The 13,831-nt window shown below is 39.7% G+C and overlaps 1 protein-coding gene and 1 long non-coding RNA gene across 3 annotated transcripts in view; one reads left to right on the top strand and one right to left on the bottom strand.

Annotated features, from left to right (window-relative positions):
* The first annotated feature begins 2,568 nt into the window (after positions 1-2,568).
* LOC148126258 (uncharacterized) lies at positions 2,569-10,052 on the top strand. The gene is made up of 2 exons (XR_015743371.1): positions 2,569-2,743; positions 9,794-10,052. It is a non-coding gene; the product is annotated as an uncharacterized LOC148126258 (long non-coding RNA).
* The window catches only part of PRKAB2 (protein kinase AMP-activated non-catalytic subunit beta 2), a 76,229-nt gene continuing 71,910 nt past the window's right edge, over positions 9,513-13,831 (bottom strand). For both annotated transcript variants that reach the window (XM_026703459.2, XM_087932049.1), the window contains 2 exons: positions 12,495-12,563; positions 9,513-12,036 (listed from right to left, as the gene is read on the bottom strand). In XM_026703459.2, coding sequence (XP_026559244.1) covers positions 11,953-12,036; positions 12,495-12,563 — 153 coding nt within the window. In that variant the 3' untranslated portion in view covers positions 9,513-11,952. The remainder of the gene's footprint in view (positions 12,037-12,494; positions 12,564-13,831) is intronic.

Genomic DNA, 13,831 nt, shown 5'->3' with positions numbered 1-13,831 from the left:
AGGACCGCTACCTCCACCTTTGTGCAAGGAGGGACAGGAGGAGCACTGCCAGAGTCCTGCAAAATGACCTCCAACGGGCCACAAATGTACATGTGGCTGCTCAAACGGTCAGAAACAGATTCCATGAGGGTGGTATGAGGGCTCGACGTCCACAGGTGGGGGTTGTGCTTACAGGCCAACACTGTGCAGGACGTTTGGTATTTGCCAGATAAAACCAAGATTGGCAAATTCGCCACTGGTGCCCTGTGCTCTTCACAGAAGAAAGCAGGTTCACACTGAGCACATGGGACAGACGTGATAGGGTCTGGAGATGCCGTGGAGAATGCTCTGCTGCCTGCAACATCCTCCAGCATGACTGGTTTGGCAGTGGGTCAGTAATGGTGTGGGGTGGCATTTCTTTAGGGGGGGCGCACAGCCCTCCATGTGCTCGCCAGAGGTAGCCTGACTGCCATTAGATACCGAGACCATCAGACCATATGCTGGTGCAGTTGGCCCTGGGTTCCTCCTAATGCACAACGCTAGACCTCATGTGGCTGGAGTGTGTCAGCAGTTCCTGCAAGATGAAGGCATTGATGCTATGGACTGGCCCGTCCATTCCCCAGACCTGAATCCAATTGAGTACATCTGGGAAATCATGTCTCGCTCCATCCAGCAACGCCACATTGCACCACAGACTGTCCAGGAGTTTGGGGATGCTTTAGTCCAGGTGTGGGAGATCCCTCAGGAGACCATCCGCCACTTCATCAGGAGCATGCCCAGGTGTTGTAGGGAGGCCACACACACTACTGAGCCTCATTTTGAGTTGTTTTAAGGACATTACATCAAAGTTTGATCAGCCTGTAGTGTTTTTTTCCACTTTAATTTTGAGTGTAACTCCAAATTCAGACCTCCGTGGGTTGCTAAATTTGATTTCCATTGATAATTTTTGTGTGATTTTGTTGTCAGCACATTCAACTATGTAATGAACAAAGTATTTAATAAGAATATTTCATTCATTCAGATCTAGGATGTCTTATTTTTGTGTTCTCGTTATTTTTTTGAGCAGTGTATATTGTTATTTGTTAAGTGTTAAACTTGAAAGTGAGCAGGTAAAGGAGACAATGAGTTTGGGCTAAAAATTTTGGATATGCAATAAATGGCAGAAATTGTGGGATAGAAATGTTAAATTGACTATGTTAATTGCATATAAAGAAACTCTGTATAAAAAGTTCTACAGATGGCATTTTGCACCAACAGGACTGGCAAAAATGTATAAAGATAGATCCGCTAAATCAGGACTCAAGGCCAGGGGGGCAGATCTGGCCCACAGGATTGCCCTAGAAACAGCAAAGGACTGGCCCACAGTGCCTCTGCTAGCAAAAATGGAGCTCAGGAGGGCCCTGCACGGCCCTCCCGAGCTCTGTTTTCGGCTGCGCGGTTCTCCTGCTGCCCTCTGCCAGTGTAAATGGAGCTCAGCAGGGTTGAGACCCCTTGAGCTCCTGTTTCACTGGCAGAGGGTGGCAGGAGGCCATTGTAGCTGAAAATGACGTCAAGCTAGCTATGCCCACCCTGGCCATGCTCATCCCGGCCCCCAAGGTCAAACACAACCCTGATGTGGCCCTCAATGAATTCAAGTTCGGCAGCCCTGCGCTAAATGTTGGAAGTGCATCCAAATACCTGATTCATACCCATATGTGGTGGACATGCCCAAAAGCTAAAAAATATTGGATAAAATACATACTTGGTTGGAAAAAATGATAAAGCAGCATATAGACTTGAAACCAGAAATATTTTTATTGGGCATTCTTCCAGAAAAATATGATAAAAGGACTATATATTTGATTTTACATGTATTAACTGCAGCCAGAATTGTATTTGCACAACAATGGAAAATCAATGAGATCCTGACAGATGAGAGTGTAATCAAGAAAATATTAGAATGTGTAGAAATGGGCTAACGCTTACTATTAAGGACAAAGGAGAAACTGAATTTTTTTTTTATATGGGATTTTACCAATGGTTAGATAATAAAAACAGAAATATGTAACTTTTGTTGTCATTATCTAACAATGGTTAGATAATAAAAACAGAATTTAGAAATACATCAAAAGGATAAATGTGAAAAAGGAGATTTGTTAGATAAGTTAAATATTATTATAGTATTAATGTTATTATGATGAATATTATTGTAAACATTTTGATTATGTTTGCCTAAAAACAATTGTACCCAGACAACACACTGTTTGATTGAAATTGAATTTTTATATGTTATTTAAATAAAATAAAAAAAACATGGGGGGGGAAAAGAACTGATAGGTGTTTGGCTTTCAGAATAAAGGAGCATCTTCCAAAATGGGTCCAAACAGCCTTGAATAATCCAACAATAACAGCAAATCATGGCCATAAAATGCCTTCTTCGGCCATTGTGAGACGCTTATATCTATGGGTCATAAGGTGGATCAAAACTCTGCATTTAAAGTTCTACTATGCCATTGGAACTCACATTTCCTGGTTTGCAGTGGCAGTTTGAAGCCCCCCTTGTGTGTGCAGAAACGACTTTAGGTCAATCTATGCTTCCTGTGAGCATAAGCAGGGGTGGGATTCTACCTGGTCAGACCAGTTCTATAGAACAGGTTGTTGTGTTTCTGTGCAGTTCGGAGAATCGGCAAATAGTGCTGCTGGCTGGCCCCACCCCGCCCACTCACCCCTTACCTGGCATGCGTGCCATCCAACTTGCCTGCCTTGTGCCTTCGCCAAATTTTTGGTAAGTTCCTATTTTTCCTTTCCCCCCGACCATCAGCTGTTCCAACTATCAGCTGTGACTGTGACAGGATTTTTAGATTAGCTAGAAAGGAGGAAATGGTTGGATTTCTTGCTTTCTAGCTAATCTAAAAGCAGAGCTGAACCTTCTTTAGGATTGGAGCTTCTATTTTTCAGTGTAGACTCAGGCAATAGATTGCAGAAAGGTAGATCTCTGAGGGAATCTGTGATTCTGTGAGCAATTCAATCTGCCTGCCTGCTTTGGCTGATTTTGGGTAAAAGTTGCTCTTTTTTAAAACGAAAATTCAATATTTATATACATGGTGTGTTGTGAGTTAATTTTGTGAGTTTGCTTGCTAGCAAATGAGTTGGCTTGCAAGCAAATTTTATGTGACAGACACAGATAGCCGATAGCAGAAAGATAGATCTCTGAATCTGTGATTCTGTGAGCAACTCAATCTGCCTGCCTGCTTTGCCTGATTTTGGATAAAAGTTGCTCTTTTTTAAATAAAAAATTCAATATTTACATAAATATTTACAATATTTACATTCAAGCCATGCCCAGCCAGTCACGTGACCACCAAGCCACACCCATGAATTAGGCCACACCCACAGAACCAGTTGTTAAGAAATTTGAATCCCACCCCTGGGTGTAAGGCTTGCCACTTGTTGCTTTCCTGCATACATTATAGCTTAATGAATTAATGCTCTTGCTAGACCTTTTATTTGAGGCTGATTTTATTTTATTTTATATATTTTTATTGAGTTTCTTTTGTTACATTGTAAAACATCATGGTATCAACAGAGCTCTTGGCATTTATACATGTTTTTGCTTTAAATATCCATAATACATTGTTCTGTCTCGCCTTTCCTCTTTCCCAAAAGATGAAAGAGTACAAACTCACACAAACACAGGCACACAAACTTCACAGAGTTAATTCTTTGGAACTGATAATATTCTTGGCATTCCAACACGTCCTGCCTGCCAAGTCCGAACTGATAGTAAATAAATTTTTACTCACAGAAAATCACAAGGCAGTCCACAAAGAAAATCTGAAGTACAAAGTACAAAATCCCGTACAAAGTTTCAGGAGAAAACACACCCACTTTTAATCCCTGTGGGGTGTGGCTCAATGACTCAGCTCACTCTCTGACCCTCCCACGCCTCCTACGTTGCTGCTCACGTTTCCCCCTATGACGCTGCTTAGGACCGAACCAACACTCTTCCTCTTTACTCCCTGTCAGGGGCTCCTCCGAAATGCCTTCCTCCTGATTAATCTCAGACTTGTTTTACTTTCTTAAGGATTATTTCCGTTAGGCTTTTTGTCTGACTTCTTAATTCTGTTTGTTAACCATTTATGCCAATTGTTCCAAATTAATAATAATTCAAGGTCATCTTTTTCTTTCAGTTTCAGTGTTAACATGTTCATCTCAGCACTTTCCGTTACTTTATGTATTATTACCATGTTCCACACAAAATCAGACCAGGCCTTATTTTTTTTTTGACCCCCGAAAAAACGGCTAGGCTGTCTTTTTGGGGGTGACTTAATTCCTCCCTCTTGCATCCTTGGGTGGGCGGGCAGTGACGGCTTGGATGTTGACCTCGGCGTTGGTGGGGCACTTCATATCAGAAGACCTTCCGCCACCATTGCTTTCCCTTCTCCCGTGCTGCCACGGCATTTAGAGCAATGCCATGGTGTTTGGTGCAGCCACATTGCGGCCAGCCAGGGCTCCTCCCTGCAACCAGAGCCTGGCAGAGTCACTCGGCTTCAGGAGCTCCTGTCGCCGCCTTCCCTTTGCCTTTGAAGGTAAAGCCAACCAACGCCCTACTACTGGTATGACAAAGCCTCCCCTGCCCGAGAGGACAGCCCAACCCCATGTGGGGAGGCGAATCTCCTGGGGCTGCAGCGCAGGATTGGCCCACCCCGGGAGAAGCACCCAGCCGCCATCCCTGCCTGGCACCAGGCAGAGTGTGAAGAGCTTCGCCTGGGGTGCCCAGCGCAGCTGAAGGTGGGCCCTCCTGCCCGGCAGCAGAACTCTCACCAAGGCAGCGAGTGCCTCCCTGCCAGACCCTCCGCTCATCCCGCCAGGGCCGCGCCAGAGCCGTGTGGGCTGAACAGAGCCAGGAAAGCGAGCCGCGGGTGCATGCCCACCTGCCAAGCAAAAGAGCCGGGCTGACCTGAGCTTGGCTTCCTTCCCAAGTTCCTCCAGCGCAAACCGAAGGGGCAACCGGGAGAAGCTGCCTAAGGCAGTGATAGCGCCCACCTGTCTGCGGACAGGGAGGTGAAGTGATAGCGCTACTTCCCTGGCCAGTGGGTCTGGCGGAGAGCCCAAAGCTGCCCATCATTTCCACCCCTCGCCCAGCCCGTCCCCGTCCCCATAGATCTCCAAATGCGCTGGCAGCTCCAAATGTTGCAGCGGCACGGGCATCAGCACTGACTCAGCGGGGCTCAGCTTGGAGGACATGGTGCAGGTCATCGCCTTGCCTCCCTGTTCACAGATGGGTGGGCGCTATCACTGCCTCAGGTGGACTCTCCCGATGGCCCCTTCGGGTTCGGGCTGGAGGGATTTGGGAAGGAAGCCAAGCTCGGGGTGGCCCAGCTCTTTTGCTTGGCAGGTGGGCGCGTACCCACAGCTCACTTTCCCGGCTCTGCCCAGCCCGCACGGCTCTGGCACGGCCCTGGCGGGATGAGTGGAGGGCCTGGCAGGGAGGCGCTCGTTGCCTTGGTGAGAGCTCTGCTGCCAGGCAGGAGGGCCCTCCTGTCAGCTGTGCTGGGCACCCCAGGCGAAGCTCTTCACGGTCTGCCTGGCGCCAGGCAGGGATGGCAGCTGGGTGCTTCTCCCAGGGTGGGCCAATCCTGCGCTGCAGCCCCAGGAGATTCGCCTCCCCACATGGGGTTGGGCTGCCCTCTCGGGCAGGGGAGGCTTTGTTGTACCGGTAGTAGGGTGTCATTTTTTAAATAATTGGCTTTGCCTTTGATGGCGAAGGGAAGGCAGCGACAGAAGCGCCTGAAGCCGAGTGTCTCTGACAGGCTCCGGTTGCAGGGAGGAGCCCTGGCTGGCTGCGCTTGGCTGCGCCAAATGCCACGGCGTTGCTCTAAATACCGTGGCAGCATGGGGAGAAGGGGAAGCAATGGTGGAGGAAGGTCTCCTGATACGAAGTGCCCCACCAACACCAAAGTCAATGCAGGGAGCACATATCCGGGTACACAACAGAAGTACTTCCTAACGGCAAGCCCCCCCGCCATTCCCCCCCATTTTGCATGTTTAATATAGGCCTTAATTTGGGGGGAGGGGCTTAATTTCATTTTATGCTGATAAAACATGATGAGCCTTCCTATTGGTGGAGGCCATATTGTTGGAGAAACACGGTAGTTCTTCATTAGTATTTGGGGTTTTCCATACCTGCGCAAAAGCTATTCTGACGGCTGTAGTAATGTGTAGCAATAAATATTTTACTTCTTTCAGTAATCTATTTTTGATGATTCCTAAGAGGAAGGTTTCCGGTCTGAGCTCAATCTGATACCCAGTAATCTCTTGTAACTAATTTTTTATTTGGATCCAGTATGTCCTGGTCTCGGGGCATAACCAACACATGTGGTAAAATGTACCGTCAACTTTTTACACTTCCAACATTTGGGACTCATGTTGGGATAAATTTTTCCCAATCTCATTGGAGCTAAATACCATCTATAAAACATTTTGTACATATTTTCTTTGTATGCTGCGGATACCGTTAACTTATAATTTATGTTCCATATTTTCTCCCATTCCTGTAATTCTATAGTGTATCCAAAATTCTGTGCCCAAGCAATCATTGTACCTTTAATTATTTCCTCTTCCATTTTGAAATCTATAAAATATTTATATATTTTAGTTATAAATTTTTGTTCTGGTCCCATTAAAATTTTATCTAATTGATTCTGCCCTTTGTCAAAGCCAAAATCTTTTAAATCTTTTAAATATTTATTTTGGATTTGCAAATATGGCCACCAATCAATTATGATTCCATTTTCCTTTAGTTCTTGATTTGATTTTAATTTTCCTTGACTATCTAATAATTCCTCATAGATTACCATTTTCCTTAAGTCTAATCTATCTGGATGGATGATGGCTTCCAGGGTTGACAGCATTGTGGGATTTCCATGTAATGCTTACCTTTGATTTTTTTTCCACATTGTGATCAATTATTAATATAAGATCCCTTATTAGATGTTGATTGAAATAGGTATGTACATTACTTTTGTTTTCCCACAGAAATGCATATCAACCTATTAGGAGGTCATGTCCTTCTAATGTTAAGGTTCTCTTGTTCCTTAATTTGACCCAGTCCTTGATCCAATTCAACACTGCCTGATAGTAGAGCTTCCATTCTGCTCCTGTTATCTTGTAATAGTTTCATTTTAATGCGTGGCCTCTTGCCCAACCAGACAAACTTAAAAGTCATTTTATTTAGTTCTATAAAGAAAGGTTTCCCTAATTTAATTGGAATCATTTGGAACAAATATATTAGTTTTTGGTAAAGTATTCATTTTCAACGTTGCTATTCTACCTAATAAGGACAGTTTCAATTTGGCCCATAATTCCAATTCTTTCCTAATTTGCTTAATCAATTTAACGTAATTGTCCTCTTTGAGTGATGAACATCTGGGTGATAGCCAAATTCCCAGGTATTTCACCTATTTGCAGTCCCATTATGTTTTCTAATTCTACTTTGTTTTGTTGTACATTTTTTGACTGTCATCTTAGTTTTGTTTTTATTTATTTTGAATCCTACCACTTCCCCAAATTTTTCTATTTGATGCAACAATATTGGTCCCGAATTCATTGGATCTTCTACTATAAATATGAAATCATTGGCAAATGCCTGATTTTAATTCTTCTAATTTTAATTTAATTTTAATTCCATGAATCTCTGGGTTTTGTCTGGTTGCAGCTAGCAACACTTCTAAAGACAAGATAAATAGCAGAGGTGATAGTGGATATCCTTGTCTTACTCCTTTTGCAAGTTCAAAATCTCCTGTGCGATCTTCATTTAATAATATACTCGCTTTTTGTTTGGATATATTTCTTGTAATGTTTTTTCTATATTGGTGCCAAAGTTCAACTTTTTGATATAACATAAATTTCCAATTGAGATTATCAAATGCCTTTTGAGCATCTAGGAAGATTAAGGCTGCCTGTTTTGCTGTGTGGGCTTCGTATTGTTCTAATATTATTTTTGATTTGTCTATTTGGCAGGAAATCATTCTGGTTTGTATGTATAAGTTCACTCAGAATTGGTTTCATTCTTTCTGCCAATATTGTCATAAATATCTTATAATCCATATTTAGCAATGAGATTGGCTTATAGTTCGCAATTAGTTGTTGATCAGTGCCATCTTTTGCAATTAAGGAGATGTATGCCTCAGACCAGGACCTTGGGAGTCTAGCTTGCATAATGCCTCATTATATAGTTCCAGTAATATTGGTTCAAATATTTCAGATAAATTTTTATATAATTCGCCTGGTAAACCATCTGGACCTGGTGTTTTATTAATTTTTTGTTTTTGTATTGCTTTTTGTAGCTCTGTTAGTGTTATTTCTTTGTTGAGAATTTCTGCTTTCTTCAGAGTTTGGGCTCAGACCTTTTCCCTCCAAGTAATGTCTAATGTTTTCTTCCGTAACTTCTTCTTGCTTATAAAGCTCGCCAAAATATCTTTGCGCAATTCTCTTTTTCTCCTCCATCTGATAATACACTGTCCCTTCTTCATCCTTCAGTTGCTGGATTAATCTTTTCTCTTTCTCTATTTTTAATTTATGGGACAACCACTTTCCTGGCTTATTTGCTGATTCAAAAAAATAGTGTTTGAGAGTTTTAAGTTGCATATTTTCCACATATATCTCACACTTCATAACAGGTACCAAATAATATCAGTAACAATTGTGTCAAACCATTGAAAAAAATGAAGTATGTCAACAAAATTGCTAAAAACAGTAAGCAAGAAAAATGCCTTTGCTCCTAGCACAATAATTAGCCGTGATAACCACTCATTAAATGCCTAATTCCTTTTTATGGCTGCTTTGGAGTAGCAATGGAGTCAATATGCAATAACTAAAGCTGCTGATGCCAGAGAAATCCAGAACTGTAGCTGCCAACACACGAAGAATTACAATCCATCTAATCTTCCAGAGGACTATACCTTACTTCATAAAATAGAAGCTTTCCTTTTTTAACAATATGTAATTACTATGGCCATACTTATTTTCACAGGAGCAGTCAGTAGCTAAAGAAATATAGAATTGTATGCAGAGTACTAACCATATTAAAGGAAGTATGGAAAACTTCAGTCTCACTCACTTAAGTGTCATTCTCTTTTATGAAATGGATTGAATAGGACTGACTTCCTGTATCTGGTTGCCAAGCACAACAAACTCTAGATCAGTAATATGGCTTTCCTTGTGTGTCATATTTTATATATAAGTTAATAAATTTATGGTTGGCATTTTCTTTGCTACAGTGAGAAGGACACATGATGTGCTGAAGAAATCAAGACTTAACCTAGAGTTATGTTCAATCTAACCACTCCTTCATAAAATGCTGGTATTCCAGAGCTGAGGAGAGAGAGATTAAAAAGGTGTTAGTCTCCTAGTCCTGGAGAGGAAGCCTCCAGGTTGTGGAACATATTTTCATTACTGGAATCCATTAATTGGCCCACAAAGGCGTTAAAGCTCATTTGAGAAGATTTATGCTTCTCATTCTTGCTTTTTACATAATTTTGTTTTTATCTAAAAAGATAGTATTATCTAATCCTAAAACTCAGACTTTAATATATTGGTTTCACGGTGAGTGTCTTTAGCTGTTTACCTCTTTATACAAATAGCCTGATTATTGACAGCATAAACAGGTATCCTGCTCTTCTGTTCATAGCATCTACTTTTGGTCTACATTAAAATCATTAAACTCTAACCAAGGGCATTAGAATATGTTAAAACAGTACTGTGAATGCTTGAGGGTAGGAGACAAGGTCTAATAGCAATGTTAACATCTCTTTTTTACATCATTCATTTCTAGGAGATGACCCACCAGCCTAAATTAATTTATTCCATTAGCCGTGGAAGAAATGGATCCATTCATATCTCCAGAAAAAAAAAAGATGGAGAAAGAAAAATAGACCCAACATTTAGTCCAAATCCAGCCAAGCTAAGCAGCAAAACCAAATACTACCAAATCATCATTGCCCAGATCATGGATTCCAGAATTCATCCCAAACTTCACTATTACTTTGGCAACCAACTCTGGCAAGTGCAGTGTAAAACCTATGTACTCAAGTGGCATAGCACACAGGTTTTTCAATCATTTCTTCATATGCTCTGTTGTGGGACTCATTGGGAAATTTATTTGGAAATACTCGACAGTAACAAATAGAATTACTATCAAAAATGTCCTAAGTTCTTCATTTAAATGACTGTGGCAAGAAAAAGCTATTTTTACTCCATATAAAATGAGTATATATATTTGTATACTCCATATAAATAGCTTTAATCTTGTTATTGTGCAATAACAAGACTAAAGCTATTTATATGGAGTATATAAATATGCATAGATACTAGACCTTAGCCACAAATGCTATTCTCAAAGAAAAGGGTACTCCAAGAACGGCATCCTCAGAGACTGAGTTCCAAAGGTACCTTAGTCTTACTGTTGGATTCTTTGGAGGATGGTGCAAAAGTTCATTTATAATGTTAGGATTAGGGAATGGATACATCATCCATTACTATTATGATGATGGTCGGTTGTACAGTCAGTCAGACATTTTTACTGGATTTGGTAATTTTCTCCACCTATCAAGTTATTTCCAAGGACATGGAATAGGCAGATATGATTGTTTCATGGTGGTTAAAGGTACTGCAGCATGTAAGCTGTTCCAAGTACAGATATCTTTTGCTATAATTGTGACTAATGGTGATTCTGTCAAAGTCAACGGTGTTCAAATGGTGCTTCAGATGTATTGAGAATGCGCCCATGGTACCTATTACTATGGGTAGTAACTTTGCTATCTCTTGCCAGTTGTTCTACTTCTGTTTGCAGGTCTTTGTATTTTGTGATTTTCTCCAATTTTTTGTCTTCTATTCTGCTGTCTTCAGGTATTGCAATTTTCACTATCCAGACATTTTTGAGTTTCTTATCAATAACTGTTAAGCCTAGTGTGTTATCTGGCAGGTGCTTGTCTGTTTGAATTCTAAAGTCCCAGAACACTGTAGCTTCTTAATTTTCTATTATTTTGTCTCTTTTGTGGCCCCAGCAATACTTGCTTGCAGGTAAATGGTATTTCTTGTAGATATTCCAATATACCGTTATTACATTTTTTTTATTAGCGTAGCTACCTTACCTTCAAATTGCTATGACTTCAAAATGTAGCCTTGGTCTAACAATAAGATGTGTTTAGCCCAATTCATTTTTTTCTTTGATTATTATTTCCATCAGCATTTAAAAAAAAAACCTATTGGGGATTTACAGACAGAAAATTGGCTCACGAATGGTACAATTTTTTTCTTATTCTCAGTACAAACAGGCCTATACTGCTTCCTAAAAAAAGAAGTCTTTTGTATGATTGAAAACCATTGCCATTCTCTTGAGAACCAAGTCACCCACTTGAGAAAAGGCTTTACAACAGTAGATACTGAAAACATAATAGCAATTCTACTTTACTAGGCCAAAATTTGTCTAATTACCATCTCATTTTCTACTGAAAGAAACTTTCAATACTTGAGAACAAGAGCTGTTCTATATTTAAAGATACATGGTCTTTGTATTTGGAGGCTTCATACAGCCTCCACCATGCCACCGTGACTTGTATACAATGGCCATATGATTTGAAAAGAGGGTGGCACTGGACTTTCTTTTTGAATATGGAAGGGAAGATTGCAAGGCAAGTTTTCTTGTTTCAGGAAGAAGCCAACCTCACAATTTGTAATATATAAAATATAATAATAATGCACCCAAAACTTGATCTCAGTAGCTTGAAACAGTATCAAGTTGTTTGTCCTGAATAGCCATATAGGAATGAAGAGCTTCATTGTGCTTAAAAAACAGAATAGGGGCTGAGTCATCCAAACCTTTGTGTCTGATAAAATAATCTGGAAGCTGACTGCCCATCTTCATGCCCACTGGTATTCTGGCATATGCAGAAAAAGCAAAAGTCCTTGAGTCTCTATGGAAATATGCAGGAATCAGACTCCAATAGGCTTATAAAGAAGAGTGGTGACATACTTCTTCTTGTAGCGATGAGTGGCACTAAGCACCATGACACCATCCTATGGGAGAAAACACAAGAGAGCAGTTAAATAAGTATAACACTTGACAGTAATTATTATAGAGGAAACAGATTAATCCACACAATTTTATTATCTGGGAAATATTTCATATGTGTGATTTCATTTTCTATCTCCTTCCCAAATTTTAAAAATAAAGTGAGTGGAGAATAATAGATACAAGATGCCTCCTTCTAGGAAACCTGAGAGGAAACAATCATGCACCAATGATATGGCACCAATGCAAAACAACCCACAAGAGGGAGAGAAGCTAAAAGCCTCAGGCATTACTGGAATTTCACATTTTGGTTTCTTTACAAACATTTCTATCCTACTTGGAAATCTGAAATGTTGAACTGGACAAGAAGTCAATTTCTTCCATTCTTATGTAGAGAGAGTAGTGTACAGCAAGATGTACAGCAAGATGTGGTAGAGTACGATAAGAACAGACATTAGATTACCTTAATGGAGAGTGCATAGAGGTGGTTTAGCATCACATGGTTTGGCTCTGGCAAGAGGGCAGGGTCACACTGAAAGAAATACAGGACTCTCATCATGCAACTATTTCCTGTTCATTAATTATCTGTCAAAACACCATTTCAATCTGGACATTTATGAAAAATTATTTTACACACATATCACCACAGGTAGGCATAGACTATCTTGTTCCAAGATTCTGATTTGAGAATTTTGTGATCATGAAGTATCGGGGGAAAGACAGGGGTGGAATTCTACCGGTTTGCACCAGTTCTCCAGAATCAGTTGTTAACATCACCGGTAGTTCTAAGAACTGGTAAAATGGATCCCTGGCTGGCCCCGACCCTCTCAGCCGCACCTACGCTCCAAAAACCAGGGTTTTTTATGTATGGATTTTATTTTTAAGAATGATAAAAACAGTAGACCTACTGAAAACCTGCATGCATACATAAATGGAAACAAAATGTTACAATATATTATTATATATTGATACTTGTTTCTGCTTTGCTTTTTCCTATTAGGAAAAAGCACAGGAGAAAGAAACATCAAGATGAATAGTAACATAATTTTATTTATGTATTTATTTATTTAATATCTGTTTTGTTTTTATGATTAATAAAAACAAAAACAGATACTAAAAAAATAAATACATACATAAATAAAAAAGCAACTTACCAAAAATGAGGCAGGCAACTTCTCATTACGTTGTTGTTGTTATACATTATCTGTTTCTGCTTAAATCAATATATAGCAACATCAATGTAACAAAAACTTGCATGCATACATAAATGGATTTTTAAAAAAAACAAAAAGTTTTTTTTTAAAAAAACACAAACATAAACAAAACAAACATAAAACATAAACCATCTTCAGTTACATACAGTGTGTCGGTTGGTACAAATCACTTGTGCACAATCTCTGCAGTCTTTCCCTTCCAATTTGCATTAATCCTTATATCATAAATCCACTATATATATTTATATTATTACTATTATTATTTACTTACTAGACTTTACTAATATTGCATCATTTTATGCGAGTAAATCATCATTTTTACTTAATCTACTTTATAATGTTCATTTCATAATCACTAATCTATTCTATAATATATCCTTTACCTTACCTCTGTAATTCTATTATATTATAAAGTATTATAAAATATTTAATAAATGAAAATTGTTTTGTTATGCTGCTGTTACATATTGATACTTAGGTTTCTGCTTTGCTTTTTCCTAATAGGAAACAAATATCAATAAGTACAGCAGTGTAACAGAAAAATTATTCAAATTCCTTTGTATTGGGTTATTTTTAATTTTGTTAA

The sequence above is a fragment of the Pseudonaja textilis genome, chromosome 3 (assembly GCF_049901715.1).
Source record: "Pseudonaja textilis isolate UNSWEBS1 chromosome 3, rPseTex1.2, whole genome shotgun sequence".
Classification (NCBI taxonomy): domain Eukaryota; kingdom Metazoa; phylum Chordata; class Lepidosauria; order Squamata; family Elapidae; genus Pseudonaja; species Pseudonaja textilis.
The sequence above is the reverse complement of the archived record's forward strand: the minus strand, read 5'-3'. Positions and strand labels throughout refer to the sequence as shown.